The 22,313-nt window shown below is 56.2% G+C and overlaps 1 protein-coding gene across 1 annotated transcript in view; it reads left to right on the top strand.

Moving 5' to 3' along the window:
• Positions 1–22,313, top strand: part of PADI4 (peptidyl arginine deiminase 4) — a 28,364-nt gene that overhangs the window by 4,771 nt on the left and 1,280 nt on the right. Inside the window, exons 3-15 of the mRNA XM_061395419.1 lie at positions 794–860; positions 2,378–2,445; positions 4,252–4,366; positions 5,750–5,875; positions 7,590–7,768; positions 7,885–7,988; positions 8,893–9,004; positions 11,097–11,204; positions 17,010–17,164; positions 19,396–19,537; positions 19,793–19,895; positions 20,728–20,798; positions 21,266–21,406. Coding sequence (XP_061251403.1) covers positions 794–860; positions 2,378–2,445; positions 4,252–4,366; positions 5,750–5,875; positions 7,590–7,768; positions 7,885–7,988; positions 8,893–9,004; positions 11,097–11,204; positions 17,010–17,164; positions 19,396–19,537; positions 19,793–19,895; positions 20,728–20,798; positions 21,266–21,406 — 1,491 coding nt within the window. The remainder of the gene's footprint in view (positions 1–793; positions 861–2,377; positions 2,446–4,251; positions 4,367–5,749; positions 5,876–7,589; positions 7,769–7,884; positions 7,989–8,892; positions 9,005–11,096; positions 11,205–17,009; positions 17,165–19,395; positions 19,538–19,792; positions 19,896–20,727; positions 20,799–21,265; positions 21,407–22,313) is intronic.

Below are 22,313 nucleotides of genomic sequence, written 5' to 3'. Positions count from 1 at the left end.
AGACCGTAAATGTACATTAGAAAGAGCCACTGGCTGCAGTGAGTGCGTCGATTAGATCTAGGCAGGGCGACCGGTCAGGAGGTGGACGCCATGGTCTAGACGCAAGGTGACGGAAGCTGCGTTTCTCTGGGTGCCCGCCATCTACAGGGCAGGTCCAGATGCCTCAGTGTGGCCCCCGGGAGCTCCGCTTCCTCTGGGGGCATCGCTTGGGTTTTGCCCTGGGGAACTCCCCTCCGCCCTCTTGCTTGGAAGCGTGGTTCCTGATGCTCAGCCAGGCGGGGCCCATCGGATGGGTTCTCCCTGGACCTGGAGCCTTGGGAGACAGGGCTTGGTGTCTCTTGACCTCAACAGCACCTGCCCTGAAGAGGCCAAGCCCGCTCAAAGCCCCTGCTCCCCGATCCCTGAGGGCTGGGGCCCAGCCTTTCCCAGTCTGCTTCCTCAGGCCTCCTCCCTGCCCCTGCTGGCCAGCGTTCCCTGCGGCTGTCACCCCAGCATCCCTCTCATGCCTCTCCCATCACACCCCCAACTGCTGGACTCCTGCGGTCCCTCCCGGACCCCCCGACACCAGGCAGGCAGACTGGGCCCTGGCCAGGCTCCTGAAGGACCCCCTTCTACGCATCACGGTCACCTGAGTGTGTGGCTGCCCCTCCAGCCCACGCGCTGGGGCGTCCCCATGGGCTGGGGACCCTGTCCCTGTCCCCTTGGCACCCCGCTCTGAGCCGGCACGCAGCAGGCCGCGTGGAGCGTGTTGAATGGCTAAGGACGCCATTCATGGCTCGCCCCTGTTCCGCAGGTTCAGATTTCATACCATGGACCCGCGCCCACCCCGGCTGAAGCCCTGCTCTACCTCACTGGGGTCGGTAAGTGATGCCCAGCAGCTCGGAGCTCAGCCCCCTGCCCTCCACACACCCCACGCAGGAGAGACTACACCCCGACGCTTACTTGAGACCAAGTGGAGAAAAGAAAAATTCTAGACAGCCATACATCTGGTAGTTCATAAACATTCCTTCCCCAGTCAGTGAACCACAAATACAGCTGGAGATGAGGCATTTGCAGGGAGATTCAATTACATCTCAGTATTTTATTTCTCAGTTTAGGAATTGGCATGTGGGTTTTCGACATATGAGTCTCTATACCTTTTTGAAACCTCAAATATTTATGAGAAAAATAGATGATGATACTGTCTTATACAATAATACACACCAGTTTCCCCAAATGATTTACATCCCACCTTCACCATTTTTGCCTTATCAGTGATCTATATTTGAATATATTTGAATATTTGAAGAAATATTCTTCTTCAAATAAAGTATGTTTGAACTTGCCTTCATATAGGGCAGTAATATCAAATACCAGCATTATTTAAATGTACATTAAATATATGAACAGCATGTGAAGGTTTTATTCATTTATTTATTTCATAATAAATGTCATTTATTTATTTCATTAATAAATATGAATATAAATAAATTTCATTCATTATTTCACTAAAACACATTTTAATAATTTTATTATTGTTATTTAGCACTTACTCTATGCTGGACAGAGTGCCAAGACTTTACATTTAAACCTTACAAAAATCCAATGAAATTGCCACTATTATTATCCGATTTTACAGGTGAAGAAACTGAGGTACAAGAGCTAAAGAGACTTGGCTAAGATCACACAGCTGGTTAGCCAGGGAGCCAGGACGTTCTGGCCACCGAGTGCCGTGCGCTCTGGCCCAGCACTGACACACCGCTGTGTGTGTGTTTACAAGGTCATCCAGGCCAGTCTCATTCTGTGACCTCATAAGGTCACCGCACGGTTATCACTGGAATGGTCGTGTTGCCGAGTGCTCTGATGAGGGGAGCATGTGCTTTCTCCCCCGAGCCATGTGGACAGAGCAGCTATGCCTGAGGCTGTGCTTTGTCCCAGGGTGCACAGAACGGAGAGTCAGGTGGGATGGAAGCAGCCACTGCGCCCCCTCTGCAAGCTCACGGGGCCTGAAGTTGCGGCCAGAGGCTCCTGTGAGGGGCAGGTGTCCTTGCAGGAGCTTTGCCTCACACTCCCGTTGGGGTGGCTGGGAACTCGTTCTGAAGCCCTGGGGTGGGGGGCGCACGGGTCTGGTTGGCATCCAGGTTGTGGCATGGCCTCCCACCCAAGGAGGATGCCTGTGGTCAGGAGCCCCTGCACTTCTGTCTGAATTGCAGCCAGACTTCTTCTTGGGGGACATGGGGAGTCTTACACCCTGTGTCTCCTCTGAAGGGGAGGCAAAAAAGCCTTCGCGCAGGTAAGTCTCCTGGGGAAAGGACTGTCCGTCTGGGGCCAGACTAAGTGCCCCACCCTTGGGCTGGTATCCTCACCAACCCTCTCCTCTTATTTTCTGGGATTTCAGAAATCTCCCTGAGTGCAGACATCAGCCGCACTGGCAAAATGAAGCCCACGGGAAGCGTGAAGGACAAGGTATGCACAGCTTGACCTTGGCCGGGCCCTGAATGGCCTCCGGATTCTGCTGGGCTCGCCTCACACGCCCCCTGGTGGTGATGGATGAACAGCAGTGTGCTTCATATATCCGTGTTAATAGGCCAAGAAACACAAGTTCAGAAAGAAAAAGAAAATTTAAATCTCCAATACCATTATTGCTTTGGTTTATATAGGCCCCATCGAGTCTGCAAAACTAGATTTTCATGATGGCACATTCAGAGAACGTGTCATCCCACAAACTGAAAACTAGATTCATGCACAGCAGAGAAAATTTGCAGGCAGGTCAGGACACTGGCCCAAAAATCTAGGCTGTGGAGAATTCCCTGATGGCCCATAGTTAGGACTCCACGCTTCCACTGCAGGGGTCCTAGGTTCAATCCCCGGCTGGAGAATTAAGATCCCACACGTGGGACTTCCCAGTAATAATGAATCCACCCGCCAACTCAGGAGACATAAGAGATGCGGGTTCAATCCCTGGGTTAGGAAGATCCCCTGCAGGAGGGCATGGCATTCTTGCCATGGAGAATCCCACGGACAGAGGAGCCTGGCGGGCGGCAGTCCACGGGGTCACACAGAGTCGGACACGACTGAGCGAGGGAACAGCAACAACGTGCCTCGTAGCCAAAAAATATCCCCTGTGCTAGAGTTTAGCGACTGGCAGGCGAGGTTCACACGGGGTGGATAACAGAGAACAGAGGCGGTGGATGGCGGAGGGAAGGGGGCGGGTGGGGCAGGGAGTCTACGCTGCAGAAACGTAGTGTGCTGGGCTACACAGGTGATGACTTGCCTTAAACCTCAGGGGAAACCCCAAAGCGGCCTGCACATTTTTATGCTGATCTGGACTTTAATTAACTAATTAATTTTTTTGGCCACGCTGCGCAGCTTGCAAGGTCTTTGTTCCCCTGCCCCAGGCAGGGAAAATGCCAAGACCTTTTCACTGGACGTCAGGGCGACCCCACACGCTGGTGTGCTCTTAAGGACGACAGGGCCCGTCAAACATTAAGGTCCCCTGTGGGACCGGTCAACAGTGAAGGGAAGAACTGCAGCTCTGGGGGTGGAACCCGTCCTTCTGTCTTTCCCAAATTGCAGTCATCGCCCAGGGCAGAACGCTCTGCTACAAGCAGAAGAGTCATCACTGTTTAGAGTCTTGATGGGAGGGGTGCTCCATTTGCTTTCATCTTCACAGAGATAGCAACCAGCTGCGAAGGATAGTGCCCACACTTTGATGAAAGAGTTAAGAGTTGTCATAAGAGGAACTATTTAGATCTGAATCTTGACACAAACTTTTAGCTCAGCTTGGTTTGCCAATTCAACAGTTTTTAAAAGCTGTGGAAATCAATTTTACTGTCTTGGGCGCCTATCTTCATTTTTAAAATTTTTTTTAAAGATTTTTTTTTTTAATCTGGACCTTTTTAAAGTCTTTACTGAGTGTGTTACAGTATTGCTTCTGTTTCATGTTTTGACCTCTTTGGCCACGAGGCATGTGGGGTTTTAGCCCCTCCTTGAGGGATCAAACCCACACCCCTGGCACCGGAAGGCAAAGTCTTAACCACTGAACCACCAGGGAAGTCCCTTGGGTTCCTTTTCTAAAATGGATGAACTGAATTTGCTTATGGCTTTGGAGGGAGGCAAAAATCCACTCTCGGGACCAAAATACTACCTGATGTGGGAGCAAGATGTGTAAACACGCAAGCCTGCAAGGTGCTGGGCAAGGTGGCGGGCTTCCCCAAGAGCGGGAGGGCAGACACGTGTTCCTAAGCATGCTCGTCTCTGCTGGGTCCACAGAGGGCCTGGACCTGGGGCCCCCGAGGGCAGGGCGCCATCCTGCTGGTGAACTGTGACAGAGACAACCCCAACTCTTCCGCCGTGGACTACAAGGATGAGCAGCTTGACAGCCACGGTAAAGACCCCCAAGATCTAGTGGAAACAGGGCTTTTGTCTGTTTGTAAAGGCTTTCGTCCTGAGCCTGGCAACAGCGCTCAGAAATCAGGCTTATTGGAAGCATGCTCTTGTTAGCACACGGGTTACGTAGGTGAAGGAATAGACAAGGGTCCTGAGAGGGCAAGTGACCCGCCCAAGCTCACACAGCAGCCAGGGGAGGGTTGGGGGCAATGTCGAGTGTCCCAGCGCCTCCTCCAGGGCCCAGGTTCCATCCCTAGCCTGTTGCCTAATCCAAACTTCTGCTCTCAGGTCAAGTCTGGGGCCCCAAATAATTTAAAATAAAAGCCTGACTAGAGCCCCAAACTCAGGTCAGAGCGGCCCTGAGCCCCGGCCAGACTGGGCACTGCTCCAACCAGTTCAGAATTATTAACTCAATTGATCCTTCAGAAGTATGTATGGTTCTCATCCCACTTTACAGATGGGAAAGCCGAGGCACAGGAAATTAAGCAATTTGCTCCGGGTCACAGAGCCAGTAGTGTGTGGCTCAGGATTTGAGCCCGGGCATCCTGGCACCAGGGCAGGTCTAGGAGCCCTGCTGGCACACCTCCGAGTGGGGGCCAGGATGGGAGATGCTCGGCTCAGCTGCACTGGAGGAGGGCGCCCAGGGAGTGAGGTCATTTGGCCAGGGCAGCCGCGACTGCCTTCCTGCGGGACTTGCTGGAATGGCCTAGATGGATGCGGTTTGAAGTTGCATGCAGTCGGTGTGTCCTGATGCCAGGGAGCGCGTCTCCATGGCGCCTGGCACGCACGTGCCTGTATGGACCCTCCCAGGGTGAGGCGCTGTAATACGGACTTTGGGCCTGTGACTGCACCCTTTCCGCGAGGGCTCTGTGCTTAGCCCTGTGTGCTGACAAGGAAGCAGAGGCGTGGAGCGAGGAAGCGACTCCCCAAGCTCACACAGACCCAGGGCTCACGCCCCGCCCACTCCAGCGCCCTTAACCACGCGACTCTTGTCCGGCTCTGCTTTCCCCACGTCTTTGTCAGCCACCACTCAGGCCGGTTCATCTCCCGCGGGCCCCGGGGAGAAACTTCTCCACTCATTCAGTCCACAATTACTGAGCATCTGCCTTGCGCTCGGCCTTGGTCTGGATGCTTCTCAGAGCTGGGAACAAAGCAACAAGCAAGACAGATGTGGTTTCTGCCTCACCAAGCTAACATCCTAGCTCATCCTGGTGGGAGAGGTCATGTCCAAACCCTGATTCGCTTTAATTCTAAAATGAAAACTGTCACTTAAAAACTGGAAAGAGCGTAAAGAAAATAAAGCCAGGTGACGAGATGAAGGGTGGTCTTGGGGGGAGGGTGGCCTCGGGGGCTGTCTCAGGCCTCGCCCTTCTCTTTGCAGACCTGGAGGACCTGTCCCTGGTGACCCTGAGCACCAGGACCCCCGGGGACTTTTTCAGCAAGCACCAGCTGGTGCTCCACGTGGCCAAATCTGAGATGGACAAAGTCCGGGTGTTTCAAGACAACGGTGAGTCGTCTCCGGCTGTTACCTCAGTGTCGCCTTCCGCCCCCGCCAAAGGGACTCAGCCTCTCCACACCCTCCTCGGGGGAAAACTCCTGAGCACCTCCCCCGTGCCAGCGTCTAAGAACCGAGGAAGCAGCAGGGAGTGAGCTGGAGGGCCTCTCTGAACGGATGGGCACAGAAAGGGGGCAGACAAGACGCAGGCAACAGACGAGATCTGGTGCTGGGCGAATGCAGAGAAGGGCCCACCCTCCCTCCCAAGCACTGCCGAAGCTGATCTTGTGTGTCCGGCTCCTCTCTCTCTTTCACACACATGCGCAAACTCTCGCAGGAGCTGTTTTGTTCTTGTTTCTTAAAGCAATTGGGTTTTTGTTTGTTTTCCTTTTTTTTTTTGGCCACATCATGTGGCATGCTAAGGCCCTAGTTCCCCAACCAGGAACTGAACCTCCTCCCGCTGCGGTGGAAGTGCGGCGTCTTACCCAAGGGGCTGCCGAAGAAGTTCCCACAGGGGTTGTTGAATCCAAGCCGACTGCACATAATAACTGTGACATGTAACCATGTGTTCAACAATCTGCTGATCAGAAGCATCAGTAGCTTCTCAGTGGCTCAGGAGCCCCCGCCACCCCGTGCTAGGTCGGCTCTAGGCACAGGGAACAGAGCAAAGAACTTAGCAAAGTCTCTGCCCTCGGCGGGATGGGGGTGATGATACGTGAAAAATCGTTGTCTGCAGCCTCAGAAGGCGCTAAATGCTGCACAGAGGGATGCAGCAGGGGAGGGGGAGGGCGGTCGGGGAGACCCCCCAGAAGGTCGCTGAGTACTGGGAGATGGAGGAACATCAGGCACTCTGGGGCAGGGGGACTGCAGGTGCAAAGGCCCTGAGGTGGGATGTGCCCGCGGGATCAAGGATGCAGGGAGGCCAGTGTGCTGAGCACCAGACAAGGTTTACGAGGGTGAACAGGGTAGAGAAGAGAGGCCAGAGGGGAGGGGCCGGTCTCAGAGGCAGGGAATGACTGTGGCTTCTCGTCTGTATGGGGTGGGGGCCTATGAGGGCTGTGCCGAGGACCAGCCCGACCTGACTTACTTCCATTCAGACCACAGGGATTAGACTGACATTGTTTTGGCCACAAACCAACTCCCTGCCTCTGTGTAGGTATCACCTCCTCCAGGAAGCCCTCCCTGACCTTCCAGCACTTACTGCTGTCTGTGATTTTGACTGTCTTTTCCTCTCCCTGCTGCAGCCCTAGTGGTAAAGAACCCGCCTGCCGATGCAGGAGACATAAGAGACATGGGTTCGATCCCTGGATCGGGAAGATCCCCTGGAGGCGGGCACGGCAGCCCACTCCAGTATTCTTGCCTGGAAAATCTCATGGACTGAGAAGCCTGGTGGGCGAGGGTCCATAGGGTCACAAAGAGTCAGACACGACTGGAGTGACTTATCCAGTAGACCGTGGGCTCCCTGGGGCCAAGGACAAAGGCTGTCTCCCTGATCCTTCGGGGTCAGCTGCGAGCAGGTGAAAGGCAGGGAGTGGACGAGAGAAAGAGCGGACTCTCACGTATGCTGGGCTTTCTGTAGCACTGGGGGGACGCAGGCACCCCCATCGCGCCGGTCCTGGGCCTCCATCCGGTGATGTCGCGGCTGAGGCTCAGCCCTCTCCCCCTGAGGAGGGGCTCGGGCTCCTCAGAGACAGGGACGCAGCGCTGACCCCCTGCTCGCTCCCAGGGGGCCGGCAGCCCTCCCGGTACAGCGCGGTCCTGGGGCCAGAGCGCCCGTCTCACCTGCTGGAGCTCCCTGGCGGCCAGCGCAGCACACACTTCTACGTGGAGGGCCTGGCCTTCCCCGACGCCAGCTTCCCGGGGCTCGTTTCCCTCCACCTCTCCCTGCTGGACGTGTCCAACCCGGTAGGCCTGGGGAGCAGGGGGCGGCTGGGCTTCCAGGCCCCGGCCCAGCTGGGGAGGGGCTCCCCGCATGCCTGGCTGCTCTCACAGCCCCTCTCTCGCCCTCCCCCCTCCCACAGGAGCTCCCCCAAAGCCTGCTTTTCCAGGACAGCGTGGTCTTCCGTGTGGCCCCCTGGATCATGACCCCCAACACCCAGCCCCCGAAGGAGGTGTACGTGTGCAGGTGAGGGGCCCTGGAGGGCTGAGGCAGGGCCCAGACACACACACACACCCCCAGGGAGAACCTGGAGCAGGACCCCGGAGTGCTTCGTGCCCGGCGGTGTGGATGGGGGCAGGGGTGCTCCCGCTGCGGCCGGCTGAGGGCGGGGGCTTGGTTGGAGCCGTAAGCGGGCAGGGAACATCGTGGGCACTGTTTCCCTGTCACTCTCTGGCCCAAGGCATCCTGAGGGTGGCTTTAGCGCCTGGGGGACTTTGGACTTCACCAGACCCAGAAGATGAGAGCTCTGGTCCTCCGGGCGAGGCCTCGGGGCTCCCACAAGGGCGGCCCTGCACGCGAACTCCGGACACTCATTTCAAACGCCCGTTCCTGACCAACCTCTGAGCTCGCGTTCCCCACCCTGGGGCAGGACACAGGGCGGGGGGCCCCGGGCGTCCATCCCGCGGTCAGGGAGCCCCTGATAACCACGCAGGGCCTCGGGGGCCTTCCCCCTTCCCCCCAGCCTCTTCCTGTCGCTTGGGGGCAGGAGGGTTGCGAGTGTAACCTGGTGCTCAGGATGCAACCTGGAAGCCAGCAAGGCCTGGACCTGAATGCGTGTGGCATGACCTTGACTCTCACCTCCGCGCTCTGCCTTCTGCTCGCTGGAAGGTTGCCCGCTGGTCCCCCCCGGGTTGTCAGCAGAGTTCAGGGAGGCAGCGTGCTGAGAGCAGGCAGACAGGGCAAGCGGGGGTCTCCATCGGGCTCCAGGGGTCTCGAAGCACGCACCGCGGGGGTCCCGGCCTGTGTCCCGGCCTCAGCTCCTGTGCCTGCTCCACCCTGAGTCCAGCTGGCCTCCTCAGAGCCCAGCCAAGGCCGCTGGGTGCGGAATCAGGGGCACCGAGGACCTTTTCTTTCTTCCTGATCGTTCTAGGGTATTTGAAAACGAGGACTTCCTGACATCACTGACCGCGCTGGCCAAGAAAGCCAATTGCAAGCTGACCGTCTGTGCACAGGAGGAGAGCGTGGACGACCGGTGGATGCAGGTGTGTGCCCTCGGGGCAGGCGGGCTGGGCACTCGGGAGGCACGCCCCGAGGGTCAAGGGACACGGGGCCCGGCTTCACGGGCTTGGCCCCGCACCCTGCTGGCCACCCTTCGTCCCCCCGGGCGAGGAGTTAAGAGCATCCTAGGGTCCCCGCAGACGGGGAAGGCTCAGGAAAGTGACCCTACTGACATTTAAACAGCCTGCTAGCTGTGTCACTGAGATGACCTCCCTCCTGCTGGAAAACTCTCAGACGACCTCAGGAAACTGAACAAATGCTGCGAAGCTCGGGGGCTGGGGCTCAAGCGGCCGGTCCTGCAGCCTGCCTCCAGGCCAGGCCACAGCCCTGCTCCAGCGTCTTCCGAGGCACCCGTCTCCCCCTCTCGGCTACCTCCCGATCCAGTGGCCCCACGTCTGCCACCCTCAATCAGCACTCCTTTCTAACCCCCAAATGTGGCCTCCTCTGGTGACTCAGACGGTAAAGAATCTGACTGCAATGCAGAAGACCCGGGTTGGATCCCTGGGTCAGGAGGATCCCTGGGTCAGGAAGATCCCCTGGAGAAGGAAATGACAGCCCACTCCAGTATTCTTGCCTGGAGAATCCCATGGACAGAGGAGCCTGATGGGCTACAGTCCACGGGGTCGACCGCAAAGAGTCAGACGCGACACACACACAACCCCCAAATAATGCCCTCTCTTCCTCTCCTATCATTCTACCTGTGTTAGATCAAACAGATGAAATGGCTGAAACGTCACCATTCTTTATCTCAGAGAATGGCAGTTTGAACCCCCAAGATGGTCCAGCCTAATAGTGTTTTATGGCCAACGTCACGCCTGCCGGCTGGAATACAAGCCAGGTGTGCCCCGATCCGACCTGCACCCTCCCAGCTCTGTCCCAGGGGCTCAGCTGGGGCCTTACTCGCCCTCTTTTGGGACAGGATTACCTCTGCCCTCCAGGCTCCAACTCAGAAGCACTTTTTATTATTATTATTGTCCATTTGTGGCTTCCCTGTGGCCCAGTTGGTAAAGAATCCACCTGCAATGTGCAAGATCTGGGTTCAATCCCTGGGTTGGAAAAATCCCTTGGAGAAGGGAAAGGCTACCCACTCCAGCGTTCTGGCCTGGAGAATCCCATGGACTGTATAGTCCACCGGGTCGCAGAGTCGGACATGACTGAGCAGCTCTCACTTCACTCTCATCGTTCATTTGTATTAGAGAATCAGTGCTTCACAGTGCTGTGCTAGTTTCTGCTCTGCAGCAAAGTGAGTCAGCTATACTCATACACGTGCTGGGCTGCGCTTAGTCCCTCAGTCGTGTCTGACCCTTTCCGACCCCGTGGACTGTGGCCCGCCAGGCTCCTCTGTCCATGGGATTCTCCAGGCAAGGATACTGGAGTGGGTTGCCATCCCCTCCTCCAGGGGATCTTCCTGACCCAGGAATCAAACCCAGGTCTCCCACATTGCAAGCGGATTCTTGACCACTGGAGCCACCAGGGAAGCCCAAGAACACTGGAGTGGGTAGCCCATCCCTTCTCCAGGGGATCTTCCCGACCCAGAAATAGAACCGGGGTCTCCTGCAGGGCAGGCGGGTCCTTTACCAACTGAGCCACAGGGAAGGCCACACATACACGTCTATCCACGCTTCCTTAGATTCTCTCCCCATTTGGGTCATCATGGAGCGCGGGGTAGAGTCCCCTGCACCATCCTAGAACCTCTTTAAGAAGTCTCCCCTGCGCCATCCCGGCTGCGTTGGGAGTCCCCCTCTGTGTTCCCGCGGACGCCTCCCCTCCCTCCCCTCCCCTCCTAGCTCTGGGTGCTGAACGCCCAGCTCTTGGGTTGCCCCTCAAGCTCAGGGCCCGTCCTTGGCACCCATCAGGAGCAAGAGTGAAGGGCACCCAGGTTGATTCCACTGCACGTGGATTCAAGTACAGGACAGTAAGCTCTGCTTTCCCAGAGCCTCTCTTCTGGGGTTGAATAACCCAGTGCATTTGCCCTTGACCCCACGGGGAGAGAGAGCAGATGGTTCTCCAGCCCCCGGCCCTACCCCGGGCGACGGGAGCAGGCGTGACAGCCTCCCTGCCCCTGTCCCTGCGCAGGATGAGATGGAGATTGGCTACACCCAAGCCCCGCACAGGACGCTGCCCGTGGTCTTCGACTCCCCGAGGAACAGAGGCCTGAAGGACTTCCCCATCAAGTGCATGCTGGTACGTGCCACGCGGGCTGGGCGCAGGGTCAACGCCCGGCTCCCGCCTCCTTCCTGGCTCCCATCCCCGACCCCGCACTGAGCGGCCGCCCGTGCCTAGGGCCGCAGGAGCCCAGCGGCCATTGCACGGTGGAGGGGCAGTTTTATTAAATTATCCATCTTATCTGTCGTTATCTTTGTTTTTAAGTTTGTATTTCTCTGTGTGTGTGCATGCTCAGCCGTGTCCAACTCTTTGCAACCCCCTTGACTGTAGCCCTCCAGGCTCCTCCGTCCATGGGATTCTCCAGGCCAGAAGACTGGAGTGGGTCGCCGTTTCCTCCTCCAGGGGATCTTCCCGACCCAGGGATTGAACCCAAGTCTCCTGCATTGGCAGGCGGGTTCTTTACTGCTGAGCCACCAGGGAAGCCCTTTTTAAAGTTACTATGTTATTTTAATTTTCTTTTTCAGCCGCATGGCTTGACTTGCAGGATCTTAGTTCCCTGACCAGGGATCAAGCCTGCACTCCGTGTGTTGCAAGCGCGGAGTCTCAGCCACTGAATCTTCAGAAAGGCTCTGGCTGGGATATTTTTGTTATGTGATGAGATCTGGGTTTGCCTTTCCCAAAGCCCTTTCTGGCTATGAGCTCAAGCCTCCCTCAAGAAACCCTGCTGAGCATTAGTTGGGGTGCGGGCACCCTTGTTCCGCTGCAGATGCTCTTGGGACCTCCCTGGTGTCCGGCGGTTAGGACTCTGCACCTCCACTGAACGGGGCCCAGGTTCAGTCCCCGGCCAGGGAACTAAGGTCCCTCATGCCTTGTGGTGTAGCCAAAAGAAAAAAAGATGCTCTTCTGCAAGGTGGGGGTAGGGCCCGGACCAGAAGCTTCCTCAGCATCCAGCTGGAGGCTCTGTCTTCTGGGTGGGAGTGTGACTTTCAGGGGCTCCCCTTGGGACACGCAGGGTGTTCAGGACCAGAGTGGGCATTTCCTCAGTGTGACTTTATCAGCCAAGGTCTCTACATGTGTTTACGGGGTCAGGTGAGGGCGACAAATTATTGAGTCATGCTTGACTAACTGGGTAGCTTCCTGCAAACTCAGCACAGAATAATAAAAATGATAACAACTATAATAATGGTTACATCTGGGGGCTCACGTCCTGGGGCAGTCACAGTGCTGAATGCCTACATGAGCTCATTTAATTTGTCTGACAACCTCTAATAGTAGGTGCTATTACTAGGCCCATTTTATAGATGAAGAAACTCAGGCTCAAAAGGTGAAGCGGCTTTCTCGAGGTCACACAAAAAGACAGCTAAGTTGGAACGCAAAGCAGGCCGTGAGCACCCTGCCCCTGCTTTGTCAGAGAGACCCCAGGCCTGTGCTCTGAGCCCTGACAGCCCCTGACCTCAGGCACCCAGAGAAGACGAAGGAAAGACCACGGGGTAAACGCTGTGCTGCGGTGAACGGCTTTCCAAGGAGCCTCTGTTCCCGAAGGGAAAGGGGGTGACCTGGCCCACGCAGGAGGCTTTGAAAGGAAACCTGAGTTTAACTCACTGGCTCTCCTGTGCTGCGTGCTGCCGACGCAGGGATTTAGTTGGGGTCATGACGTCTCTGCCATTTGGTTCAGTTCAGTCGCTCAGTCGTGTCTGACTCTTTACATCCCCAGGGACTGCACCACACCTGGCTTCCCTGTCCCTCACCAACTCCCAGAGTTTGCTCAAACTCATGTCCATCGAGTCGGTGATGCCATCCAACCATCTCATCCTCTGTCGTCCCCTTCTCTTCCTGCCTTCAATCTTTCCCAGCATCAGAGTCTTTTCAAATGAGTCAGTTCTTCACATCATGTGGCCAAAGTATTGGAATTTCAGCTTCAGCATCAGTCCTTCCAATGAATACTCAGGACTGATTTCCTTTAGGATGTACTGGTTGGATCTCTATGCAGCCAAAGGGACTCTCAAGAGTCTTCTCCAACACCATAGTTCAAAAGCATCAATTCTTCAGCGCTCAGCTTTCTTTATAGTCCAACTCTCACATCCATACATGACCACAGGAAAAACCATAGCTTTGACTAGACAGAACTTTGTTGGCAAAGTAATGTCTCTGCTTTTTAATATGCTATCTAGGTTGGTCATAGCTTTTCTTCCAAGGAGCAAGTGTCTTTTAATTTCATGGCTGCAGTCACCATCTGTGGTGATTTTGAAGCCCCCAAAAATAAAGTCTGTCACTATTCCCACTGTTTCCCCATCTATTTACCATGAAGTGATGGGACCGGATGCCATGATCTTCGTTTTCTGAATGTTGAGCTTTAAGCCAACTTTTTCACTCTGTTTCACTTTCATCAAGAGGCTCTTTAGTTCTTCTTCACTTTCTGCCATAAGGATGGTGTCATCTGCATAACTGAGGTTATTGATATTTCTCCCAGCAATCTTGATTCCAGCTTGTGCTTCATCTAGCTGGGCATTTCACATGATGTGCTCTGCACAGAAGTTAAATAAGCAGGGTGACAATATACAGCCTTGATGTACTCCTTTTCCAATTTGGAGCCAGTCTGTTTTTCCATGTCTAGTTCTAACTGTTGCTTCTTTACCTGCATACAGATTTCTCAGAAGGCAGGTAAGGTGGCCTGATATTCCCATCTCTTTAAGAATTTTCCACAGTTTCTTATGATCCACACAGTCAAAGGCTTTAGCGTAGTCAATAAAGCAAAAGAAGATGTTTTTCTGGAAGTCTCTTGCTTTTTTGATGATCCAACAGATGTTGGCGAATTGATCTCTGGTTCCTCTGGCTTTTTTAAATCCAGCTTCAACATCTGGAAGTTCACGGTTCATGTACTGTTGAAGCCTGGCTTGGAGAATTTTGAGCATTACTTTGCTAGTGTGTGAGATGAGTACAATTGTGCGGTAGTTTGAAAATGCTTTGACATTGCCTTTCTTTGGGATTGGAATGAAAACTGACCTTCCTATAGACAGCCTCAGGTGGAGGGAGGCTGTGGTGGCCCCTTAGCCCCCCACATCAGTCAGGGGTGTTAGTCACTGTGCTTAGTCACTCAGTCGTGTCCGACTCTTTGTGACCCCATGGACTGCAGCCCACCAGGCTCCTCTGTCCATGGGGATTCTCCAGGCAAGAATACTGGAGTGGGTTGCCATGCCCTCCTCCAGGGGATCTTCCCAACCCAGGGATCAAACCCAGGTCTCCTGCATTGCAGGTAGATTCTTTACCATCTGAGCCACCAGGTCTGGGGTATCTTGATTCAAATCACTCAGGGAAAGAATTGGGGATAGGGGATAGGGACTTCCCTGGGCTTTCCTGGTGGCTCAGATGGTAAAGAATCCATCTGCCGTGCAGGAGATGCAGGTTCGATCCCTGGGAATGGCTACCGAGTCCAGTATTTTTGCCTGGAAAATTCCACAGACAGAGGAGTCTGGAGGGCTACAGTCCATGGGGTCGCAAAGAGTCAGACCGGACTGAGTGACTAACAGTTTTCACTTACTTTTTGAGGGACTTCCGTGGTGGCTCAGTGGTTAAGAAACCTCCTTGCAATGCAGGCGATGCGGGCTCAACGTCTTGTTGGGGAACTAAGACTCCCCCTCGCCTGATGCAGCCAAATATGTAAATAAAAATAAATTTTATAACATGAATTGGGATAAGAATCAACCTCCTCACCAGGCTATAGCCGCATCTGCTTCTCCAGCCCTGGGCCACTTCCCTGCCCCTCTCCTGGCTCCAGCCCCACTGGCCTCCTTCCTGGTCTTCACATGTGCCCGGCTTTTGCTCACCCCGGGCCTTTGCACCTGCTGTTTCTGCTGCCTGCAGTGCTCGCCCCGTTCAGGGTCTGGCTGCTCCTCCACCTTCAGGTCTCGTGGACAAGGGAGCCCAGGCACTGCCCGCTGAGCTAACTGCGGCCACAGAGACCCCGAGCGGCATCTTTTCCATGCTGACTGTTGCTTGGTTGGTGTTTGCTGTGGGGGCTTCTCCGCTGTGTACAGCCTTCCTCTAGCTGTGGGGCAGGCTTCTCACTGCAGTGGCTCCTCTTGTTTCAAGGCATAGGCTCCGGGCGCTCGGGCTTCAGTAATTGCAGCTCCCAGGTCTTGGGCACAGGCTCGGTAGTTGGGGGCACGGGCTGCGTTGTCCTGTGGCAAGTGGGACCTTCCCGGACCAGGGATTGAACCCGTGTCTCTTGGATTGCAAGGTGGACTCTTAACCACAGGACCACCAGAGGAGCTCAAGGGAGCAGTTTTGATGGCCCAGCAGGGGACGAGGTCAGGTTGGCAAGGGTTTTAGAGAGAGAAGAGGATTTGGAAATAATGGGTTTTAGACCTGTGGAGTCACAGACCCCCTTCAGACTACTCATCTTCCCACAAAAAATGCACCCAAGCCCACTATTTGGCATCTAGTTTCAGGGCGTCTGTGGCCCCCGTAAAGCCCCAGGGTACAAATCATCAATCTGTAGGAAGTAGAGTTAGAGGTGGGCTTCCCTGGTGGCTCAGTTGGTAAAGAATCCATCTGCCATGCAGGAGACGCAGGTTCGATCCCTCGGAATGGCCTGCAGTGCAGGAGACCCCAATTTGATTCCTGGGTCAGGAAGATCCCCTGGAGAAGGGATAGGCTACCCACTCCAGTATTCTTGCCTGGAGAGTCCCCATGGGCAGAGGAGCCTGGTGGGCTACAATCCATGGGGTCACAAAGAGTCAGACATGACTGAGTGACTGAGCATGCACAGAAGCAGAGGGTTAGAGGTTCAGTGGGTGGACTGGAGGATGTCCCCTCAAATGGGCCCTAACCCCCAGAAGCAGATGCCATGGCAACGGGGGCTTTGTGAATGAGATTAAGTCAGGGATCTTGCGATGGGGACTCCCCTGGGTGATCTGGGAGGACTCCATGCCATCACAAGGCTCCTCATGAAAGGGGGGAAGCAGGGTCGGGATGGGAAAAGACTTCTGATATCAGCAACAGAGACTGGAGTGATGGGCACTGAATATGGCAGAAGAGCCGCCAGCCAGCTGACCACTAGAAGCTGAAAAAGGAAAGGAAGCGGGTTCTCTCCCAGAGCCTCCAGAAGGAGCCAGCCTGCCACCCCTTGATTTCAGTCCCGTGAGGCTGACTTCAGACCTCTGAGCTCAGAGCCGTCGGCTCACAGCGGCAGCCGGAAACCAACGCGGGGTAGGAGGGGCGCCACCCCTGTGGTCTTCTCACGAGGACGAGGGGCCGCAGCCCCGTGGGGAGGCCTGCTGCAGCCCCAGGTCGGGACGCGCCCGTGTGGACCAGGAGCGTCTGCTGTAGAGACAGCTCGAGTCGCAGTCTTCCTGACCGTAGTTTCTGCTCCGAGGACAGAGATGGTACCTAGCAGATTCATTTTCACACCTGAGTTAAGGTTTATGATGCGGCTTCCCCAGTGCTCAGCAGTAAAGAATCCACCTGCCAACGCAGGAGATGCAGGAGACGTGGGTTTGATTCCTGGGTCAGGAAGATCCCCTGATGGAGGAAATGGAGACCCACTCCAGTATTCTTCCTTGGGAAATCCAGTGGACCGAGGAGCCTGACAGGCTATAAATCCACGGAGTCACAAAGAGTGGGACACAGCTGAGCGACTGAGCACGCACACAAGGTTTAGAGGTTTAGAAGCCGCGGGAGCCCCTCAGAGACTCACAAACCCCCTCTCTTGCCCGCGCTGACTCAGCCTTCCTTCAGAATCCCTCAGATAGTAACGGGACCTGCTCTGAACCAGTGGCCGAAGGTTTCTTCTGAGACCAAGCTCATCTTTAAACCTGGACCCCACGCTCTCTTCCCCAAGACCCTGGGTTCTCTAACTCTTGGCCCCTGCTCCTCCCACCCCAGGGTCCAGATTTTGGCTACGTGACTCGTGGGCCCCAGACGGGCAGTGTGACTGACCTCGACTCCTTTGGGAACCTGGAAGTGAGCCCCCCCGTGACGGTCAGGGGGAAGGCGTACCCGCTGGGCAGGATTCTCATTGGAGACAGCGGTTACCCCAGGTAAGGAGAGGTGGGGGGAGGGGGCGGCGGACTCAGGGGTGCAGGGGAGTGGGGCGCAGCAGAGGCCAGAGCAGAGGGCTTCCCTGCTGACTCCTGGCCAAGAGGGCTCATAGGGGACATCCCTGGGGTCCCGTGGTTTAAGACTCCACGCGTCCAACATGGGGGGCGTGGGGTGGATCCCTGGCTGGGAAACGAAGACCCTACATGCTTCTCAGTGCAGAAAAAAAAAAAAAAAAAGAGGACTCAACAAACTTGAGGGACTGTGGGGAATCAAAGCATACAGCAAAGAACACCCAGTGAGGAGCCCAGCATGACCAAGCTCACCTTGGCCACCTGCATGCCGCGGGTCAGTGAATGTTTGCTGAGCATCTGCTTTGCGCAGGCCCTGTGCCAGGAGCCGGCAGGGAGTGCGGCCCTGGGCAGGACGGGCAAGCCCTGCCGCTGTCCTGGTGGGGACGATGTGCCACAGAAAAGCTAACAAATAATTTCCAGCAGTAAAGAAAGCACAAAAGTGGGGCAGGAGAGGAGAGGGAAGCGGGGCAGGGAGACCGAGGAGGGCTTCTCTGGGGTGGGGCCCGAGGCCCGAGGACAAGCAGCACGTGGCCGCGTGGAGATCTGGAGCAGAGAGCTCCTGGGCAGGGACTTCCCTGGTGGTCCAGCGACTGAGACTCCGAGCTCCCAACGCAGGGGGGCTCGGGTTCGACTCCTGCTCAGGGAACGAGATCCCATATGCAGCAGCTAAGAGTCTGCGGGCTGCAACCAAAGCATCCACAAGCCACATCTAAGACCCAGTGCGGCCAAATAAATGAATAGTTTTTTTAAAAGATCATGGGCAAAGGCCCTGAGGCAGAAATGAACTTGGTGGGTTCAAGGTCAGAGAGGCTAAAACAGAAACCGATCAAGAGTGAAGGGCTGGGTCATGAGGGTCCCTGGAGGTCACGGCAGGGGGAGCATGGAGGCCGGGTCGAGAAGGTCCCTGGAGGTCAGGGCAGGGGGAGCACGGAGGCCGGGTCACGAAGGTCCCTGGAGGTCAGGGCAAGGGGAGCACGGAGGCCGGGTCACGAGGGTCCCTGGAGATCAGGGCAGGGGGAGCATGGAGGCCGGGTCATGAAGGCCCCTGGAGGTCAGGGCAGGGGGAGCACGGAGGCCGGGTCACGAAGGTCCCTGGAGGTCAGGGCAGGGGGAGCACAGAGGCTGGGTCATGAGGGTCCCTGGAGGTCAGGGCAGGGGGAGCACAGAGGCCGGGACAGTGAAGGGGTATGCCCGAGGACGCACAGCTGACAAGGGGGCATGGACTCGGTGGGGCCAGCTCCACACCCCCCGCGACGCTGCTCACGACACCAGCATCCAGGCAGAGTCAACAGGCAGCGCTTGCAGAGGCTAAGGACTGGTCCTACGTCCTTCACTGACTCCATGCCTCGGTTGTCCCCAGTAAAACTGGGGTGACATTTTCTAAACTTCTCAGGTGGTAGGAGATATGATAATAACAAAAGGCATCCCAGGGTCTGAACCCCTTCCCTGAAGAATCCTGACCGCTTCACCAAGTCCCAGGCCCTCAGAGACTTCCTTGGTAACTCCCACCCTTGTGGACGCCCCCACTAAGGGAAAGCGTTAGTCACTTGGTCACTTGTGTCCAACTCTTTGTGAGTCCATGGACTGTAACCCACCAGGCTTCTCTGTCCATGGGATTCTCCAGGCAAGAATACTGGAGTGGATTGCCATTTCCTTCTCCAGGGGATCTTCCCAACCCAGGGATTGAACCTGGTCTCCTGAACTGCAGGCAGATCCTTCACCAGCTGAGCCACCAGGGAAGCCCATCTCCCATTGCTGCTGTTGCTGTTCAGTTGCTCAGTCACGTCCAACTCTTTGTGACCCCATGAACCGCAGCACACCGGACTTCCCTGTCCTTCACCATCTCCTGGATCTTGCTCAAACTCATGTCCACTGAGTCGATGATACCATCCAACCATCTCATCCTCTGTCGTCCCCTTCTCCTCCCGCCCTCATCTTGCCCAGCATCAGGGTCTTTTTCCAATGAGTCGGCTCTTGGCATCAGATGGCCAAAGTACCGGAGCTTCAGCTTCAGAGTCAGTCCTTCCAATGAATATTCAGGGTTGATTTCCTCTAGGATTGACTGGGTTGACCTTGCTGTCCAAGGGACTCTCAAGAGTCTTCTCCAGCACCACAGCCCAGAAGCATACCTGTCTCCCCATAACACCCTGTGTTGGCAGCCAGGAGAGCCAGGAGATGCACCGGGCCCTGCAGGACTTCCTGGGTGCCCAGCAGGTGCAGGCCCCACTGAGACTCTACTCTGACTGGCTGTCTGTGGGCCATGTGGACGAGTTCCTGAGCTTCGTTCCGGTGCAAAAGAAGGTGTGGTCTGGGGGGGCTGCCTGAAGGAAGCCACAGGCCTCCTTCCCAGGTTCCCAGACTCAGCTCTGCCTCTGCCGGGGAGGGTGAGGGACACTGACCTTATCTTCCCAAATCTTTCTCCCTCACCCAGAAGGGGGCATGGAAGAAGCAGCCAGCCTAGGTCCAAGCCCCCACTCCCCACACCCTTGGCAGAGCCTTCCTCCCGGGAGCCCCAGGGACCAAACTAACCTCTGACCGCAGGCTTTCTGCCCCCAGGGCTTCCGGCTTCTCCTGGCCAGCCCCAGGGCCTGCTACCAACTGTTCCAGGAGCAGCTGAAGGAGGGCCACGGGGAGGCCCTGCTGTTTCCAGGGGTCAAGAGTAAGTCGGCCGCGCCTGGTCCTTCCCCGGGAAGCTTCCTCTGCCTGCACGTGGTCTCCCATCCCCAGATGGAATCACTCAGGCCGCTGGCATCTTCCGCCCAGCCACCAGGCACCCGGCGCTGTGCGGGGCACTGGGGGTGCCGTGTGAACAGGGAGGGGGAGGTCCCTGCCCTCGGGACTCACAGTCCGGGGAGAGTGAGTTCAGGAAGCAGCAACACAGGGGCTTTGAGGGGTGTCTGGGAGGAGCCCCAGGAAGGCTTCCTGGAGGAGGCAAAGATCAGGCCTGAGTATGAGAGGTGAGCAGGAGTTGGCCAGATAAACGGGGCAGTGGCATGGGGACTAAAGATAGTCCAGATAATCCAGGCAGAAGGAACAGCCAAGGCTCAGAGGCAGGAGAAAGCAAGAGGACCTGAAAAAAAGTTTAATCCGGATGGAGCAGAGAATGAAATATTTTTTTCAATGATGTGCACAGACTGAGGCTGGAGTCAGAGGTTGAAGTCACTACAGCTGAGGGTTTTCACGTAGTGTCTGTACAAGTCCTGGAGTGTCAGGCAATGGTCAGGCCTGTGTTGCCCCTCAGGAAACAGGATCCCTCTGGAGACGAGAGAATTTACGGGACTGAAAGTAATGCTCTTAATAAGAACTTAACCCCGTGTAAACTACTTTATTAAAGTCATTTACCTCCCAGATACTCATAACAAACCTGTGTGTTCTGAATCATCACTGCCCCCATTTTATAGATGGGAAAACTGAGTCCCTACTGGACCTTCTGGGAAGAGCAAAGTGGATCTCTGAATTCACCTGCTTCTTTTTCTTTTTCTCCATGACAGAAAAAAAACAGCAGAAAATAAAGGACATTCTGTCAGACAAGAAACTGAGAGAACACAATTCATACGTGGAGGTACTAGCCTGGCCATTCAGGGCACGTCACAGCCCCGGCCACCTGACACTCGCCCCCACCCCCACGCCCGGCTCTCTTCCCCGAGGTTAGAAGCCCAGGACAGAGCCTTCCGGGTGATCAGTGCCGGGATCTGGGTCAGTGTGTGTGTGTGTGTGTGTGTGTGTGTGAGAGAGAGAGAAGAGTTGGCAAAGTCAGAGAAAGACAGGGCAGACTCAGAAACAGGCGCGGAGGCGTGCAAGAGGCCAAGCGCTGGAGTGGCGGGAAAGGCAGGACACTGAAGCAGAGCCCGGGCAGGGGCTGAGCAAAGGCGAGCAGGAGTGGGGCCAGGAGGTGCCCCGCTGCCTTCCTGGCCCTGTCTCAGGTCCTCCGGTTAAACCGACGGGCCTGCACCCCCACCCCCGAACCCCGAGTCCCCGCCCTGCCCCGCCCACCGCCGCCCCACCTCCACCCCTCCTCCCGCCCCCCAGAAATGCATCGACTGGAACCGGGCGGTGCTGAAGAGGGAGCTGGGCCTGACCGAGCGGGACATCGTGGACATCCCGCAGCTCTTCAGGCTCATCAAAGACTCTCGAGGGACCCCCAAGGCCGAAGCCTTTTTCCCAAACATGGTGAGGAGGCGGACCCCTGAGCCCGCCCAGCTTTGCCCACAGTCTTAAGCCCAAGAGGCCACTTGGCTGTGGATCCAGCAGGCTTGGCTCTCTCCTCACCCCTTGGGGTTTGCGTGGCCCTCTCCAGCTTACAGCACCTTTAAGAGGCAACCACCTAGGGGTGAATGACTGTCGTCACCCCGCTTTACAGATGATGCACAGGGGAGTCAGGTCTCTGGCAAGAGCTGGGGTTCAGAGCTTGGGGTGTGGCTGCACTGCCCGCTGTGGGCTCCCTTGTGTCAGGCCAGGTGGTCTGCAAACTGGGTTCTCCGGGACCCTGGGGTTCCAAGACAGGGCCTCCCTCGCATGGTTTAGACTCGTCTCCGTTTTATGCTTTGAGATATTGCAGAAAATTTTGCTTAGAAAAAAGATTCCTTGGCTCAAACAAGACAGGAGGGAGCACCATCCTGTTAACCCCCACTGCTGAATAGTTCCTTGGCCCCAAGCATTTCATTTCTTTCTGCAGTCTAGCCCAGAGGGAAAGAAAGCGGGTGCCTGAGGCTGGGGCTGCAGCGTCTCAGAATCGGCCACCCTGAGGGCTGACTCGGTTCCTCCTCCCTGTGAGGCCTCACAGGGTGCCGTGATGGGAGCTGGGGCGAGGGCCTGGGTGTGGAGCAGGCGGAGCAGTTGAGAGTGCCAGGCAGCTGGCACGAGTCTGAGAGCCGAGATGTCCCTTCAGTGACTCAGCCCTGGAGACTGACCCTGAGCTCACTGCACGGTGCCCAGGCTGCAGCCTCATCCAGCTGTCACACCTGGAAATGTGTTTGGTTGGCTCTTTCTGCTGATGAGGCGCAGAGGCCAAGTGACTTGCCCGAGGCCGCACAGCTGTAGAATGGTCCTGGGATTCGAATCCACAGGCCGCCTCCCA

The sequence above is a fragment of the Bos javanicus genome, chromosome 2 (genome assembly GCF_032452875.1).
Source record: "Bos javanicus breed banteng chromosome 2, ARS-OSU_banteng_1.0, whole genome shotgun sequence".
NCBI lineage: Eukaryota > Metazoa > Chordata > Mammalia > Artiodactyla > Bovidae > Bos > Bos javanicus.
This window is presented reverse-complemented; position numbering and strand designations above follow the sequence as displayed.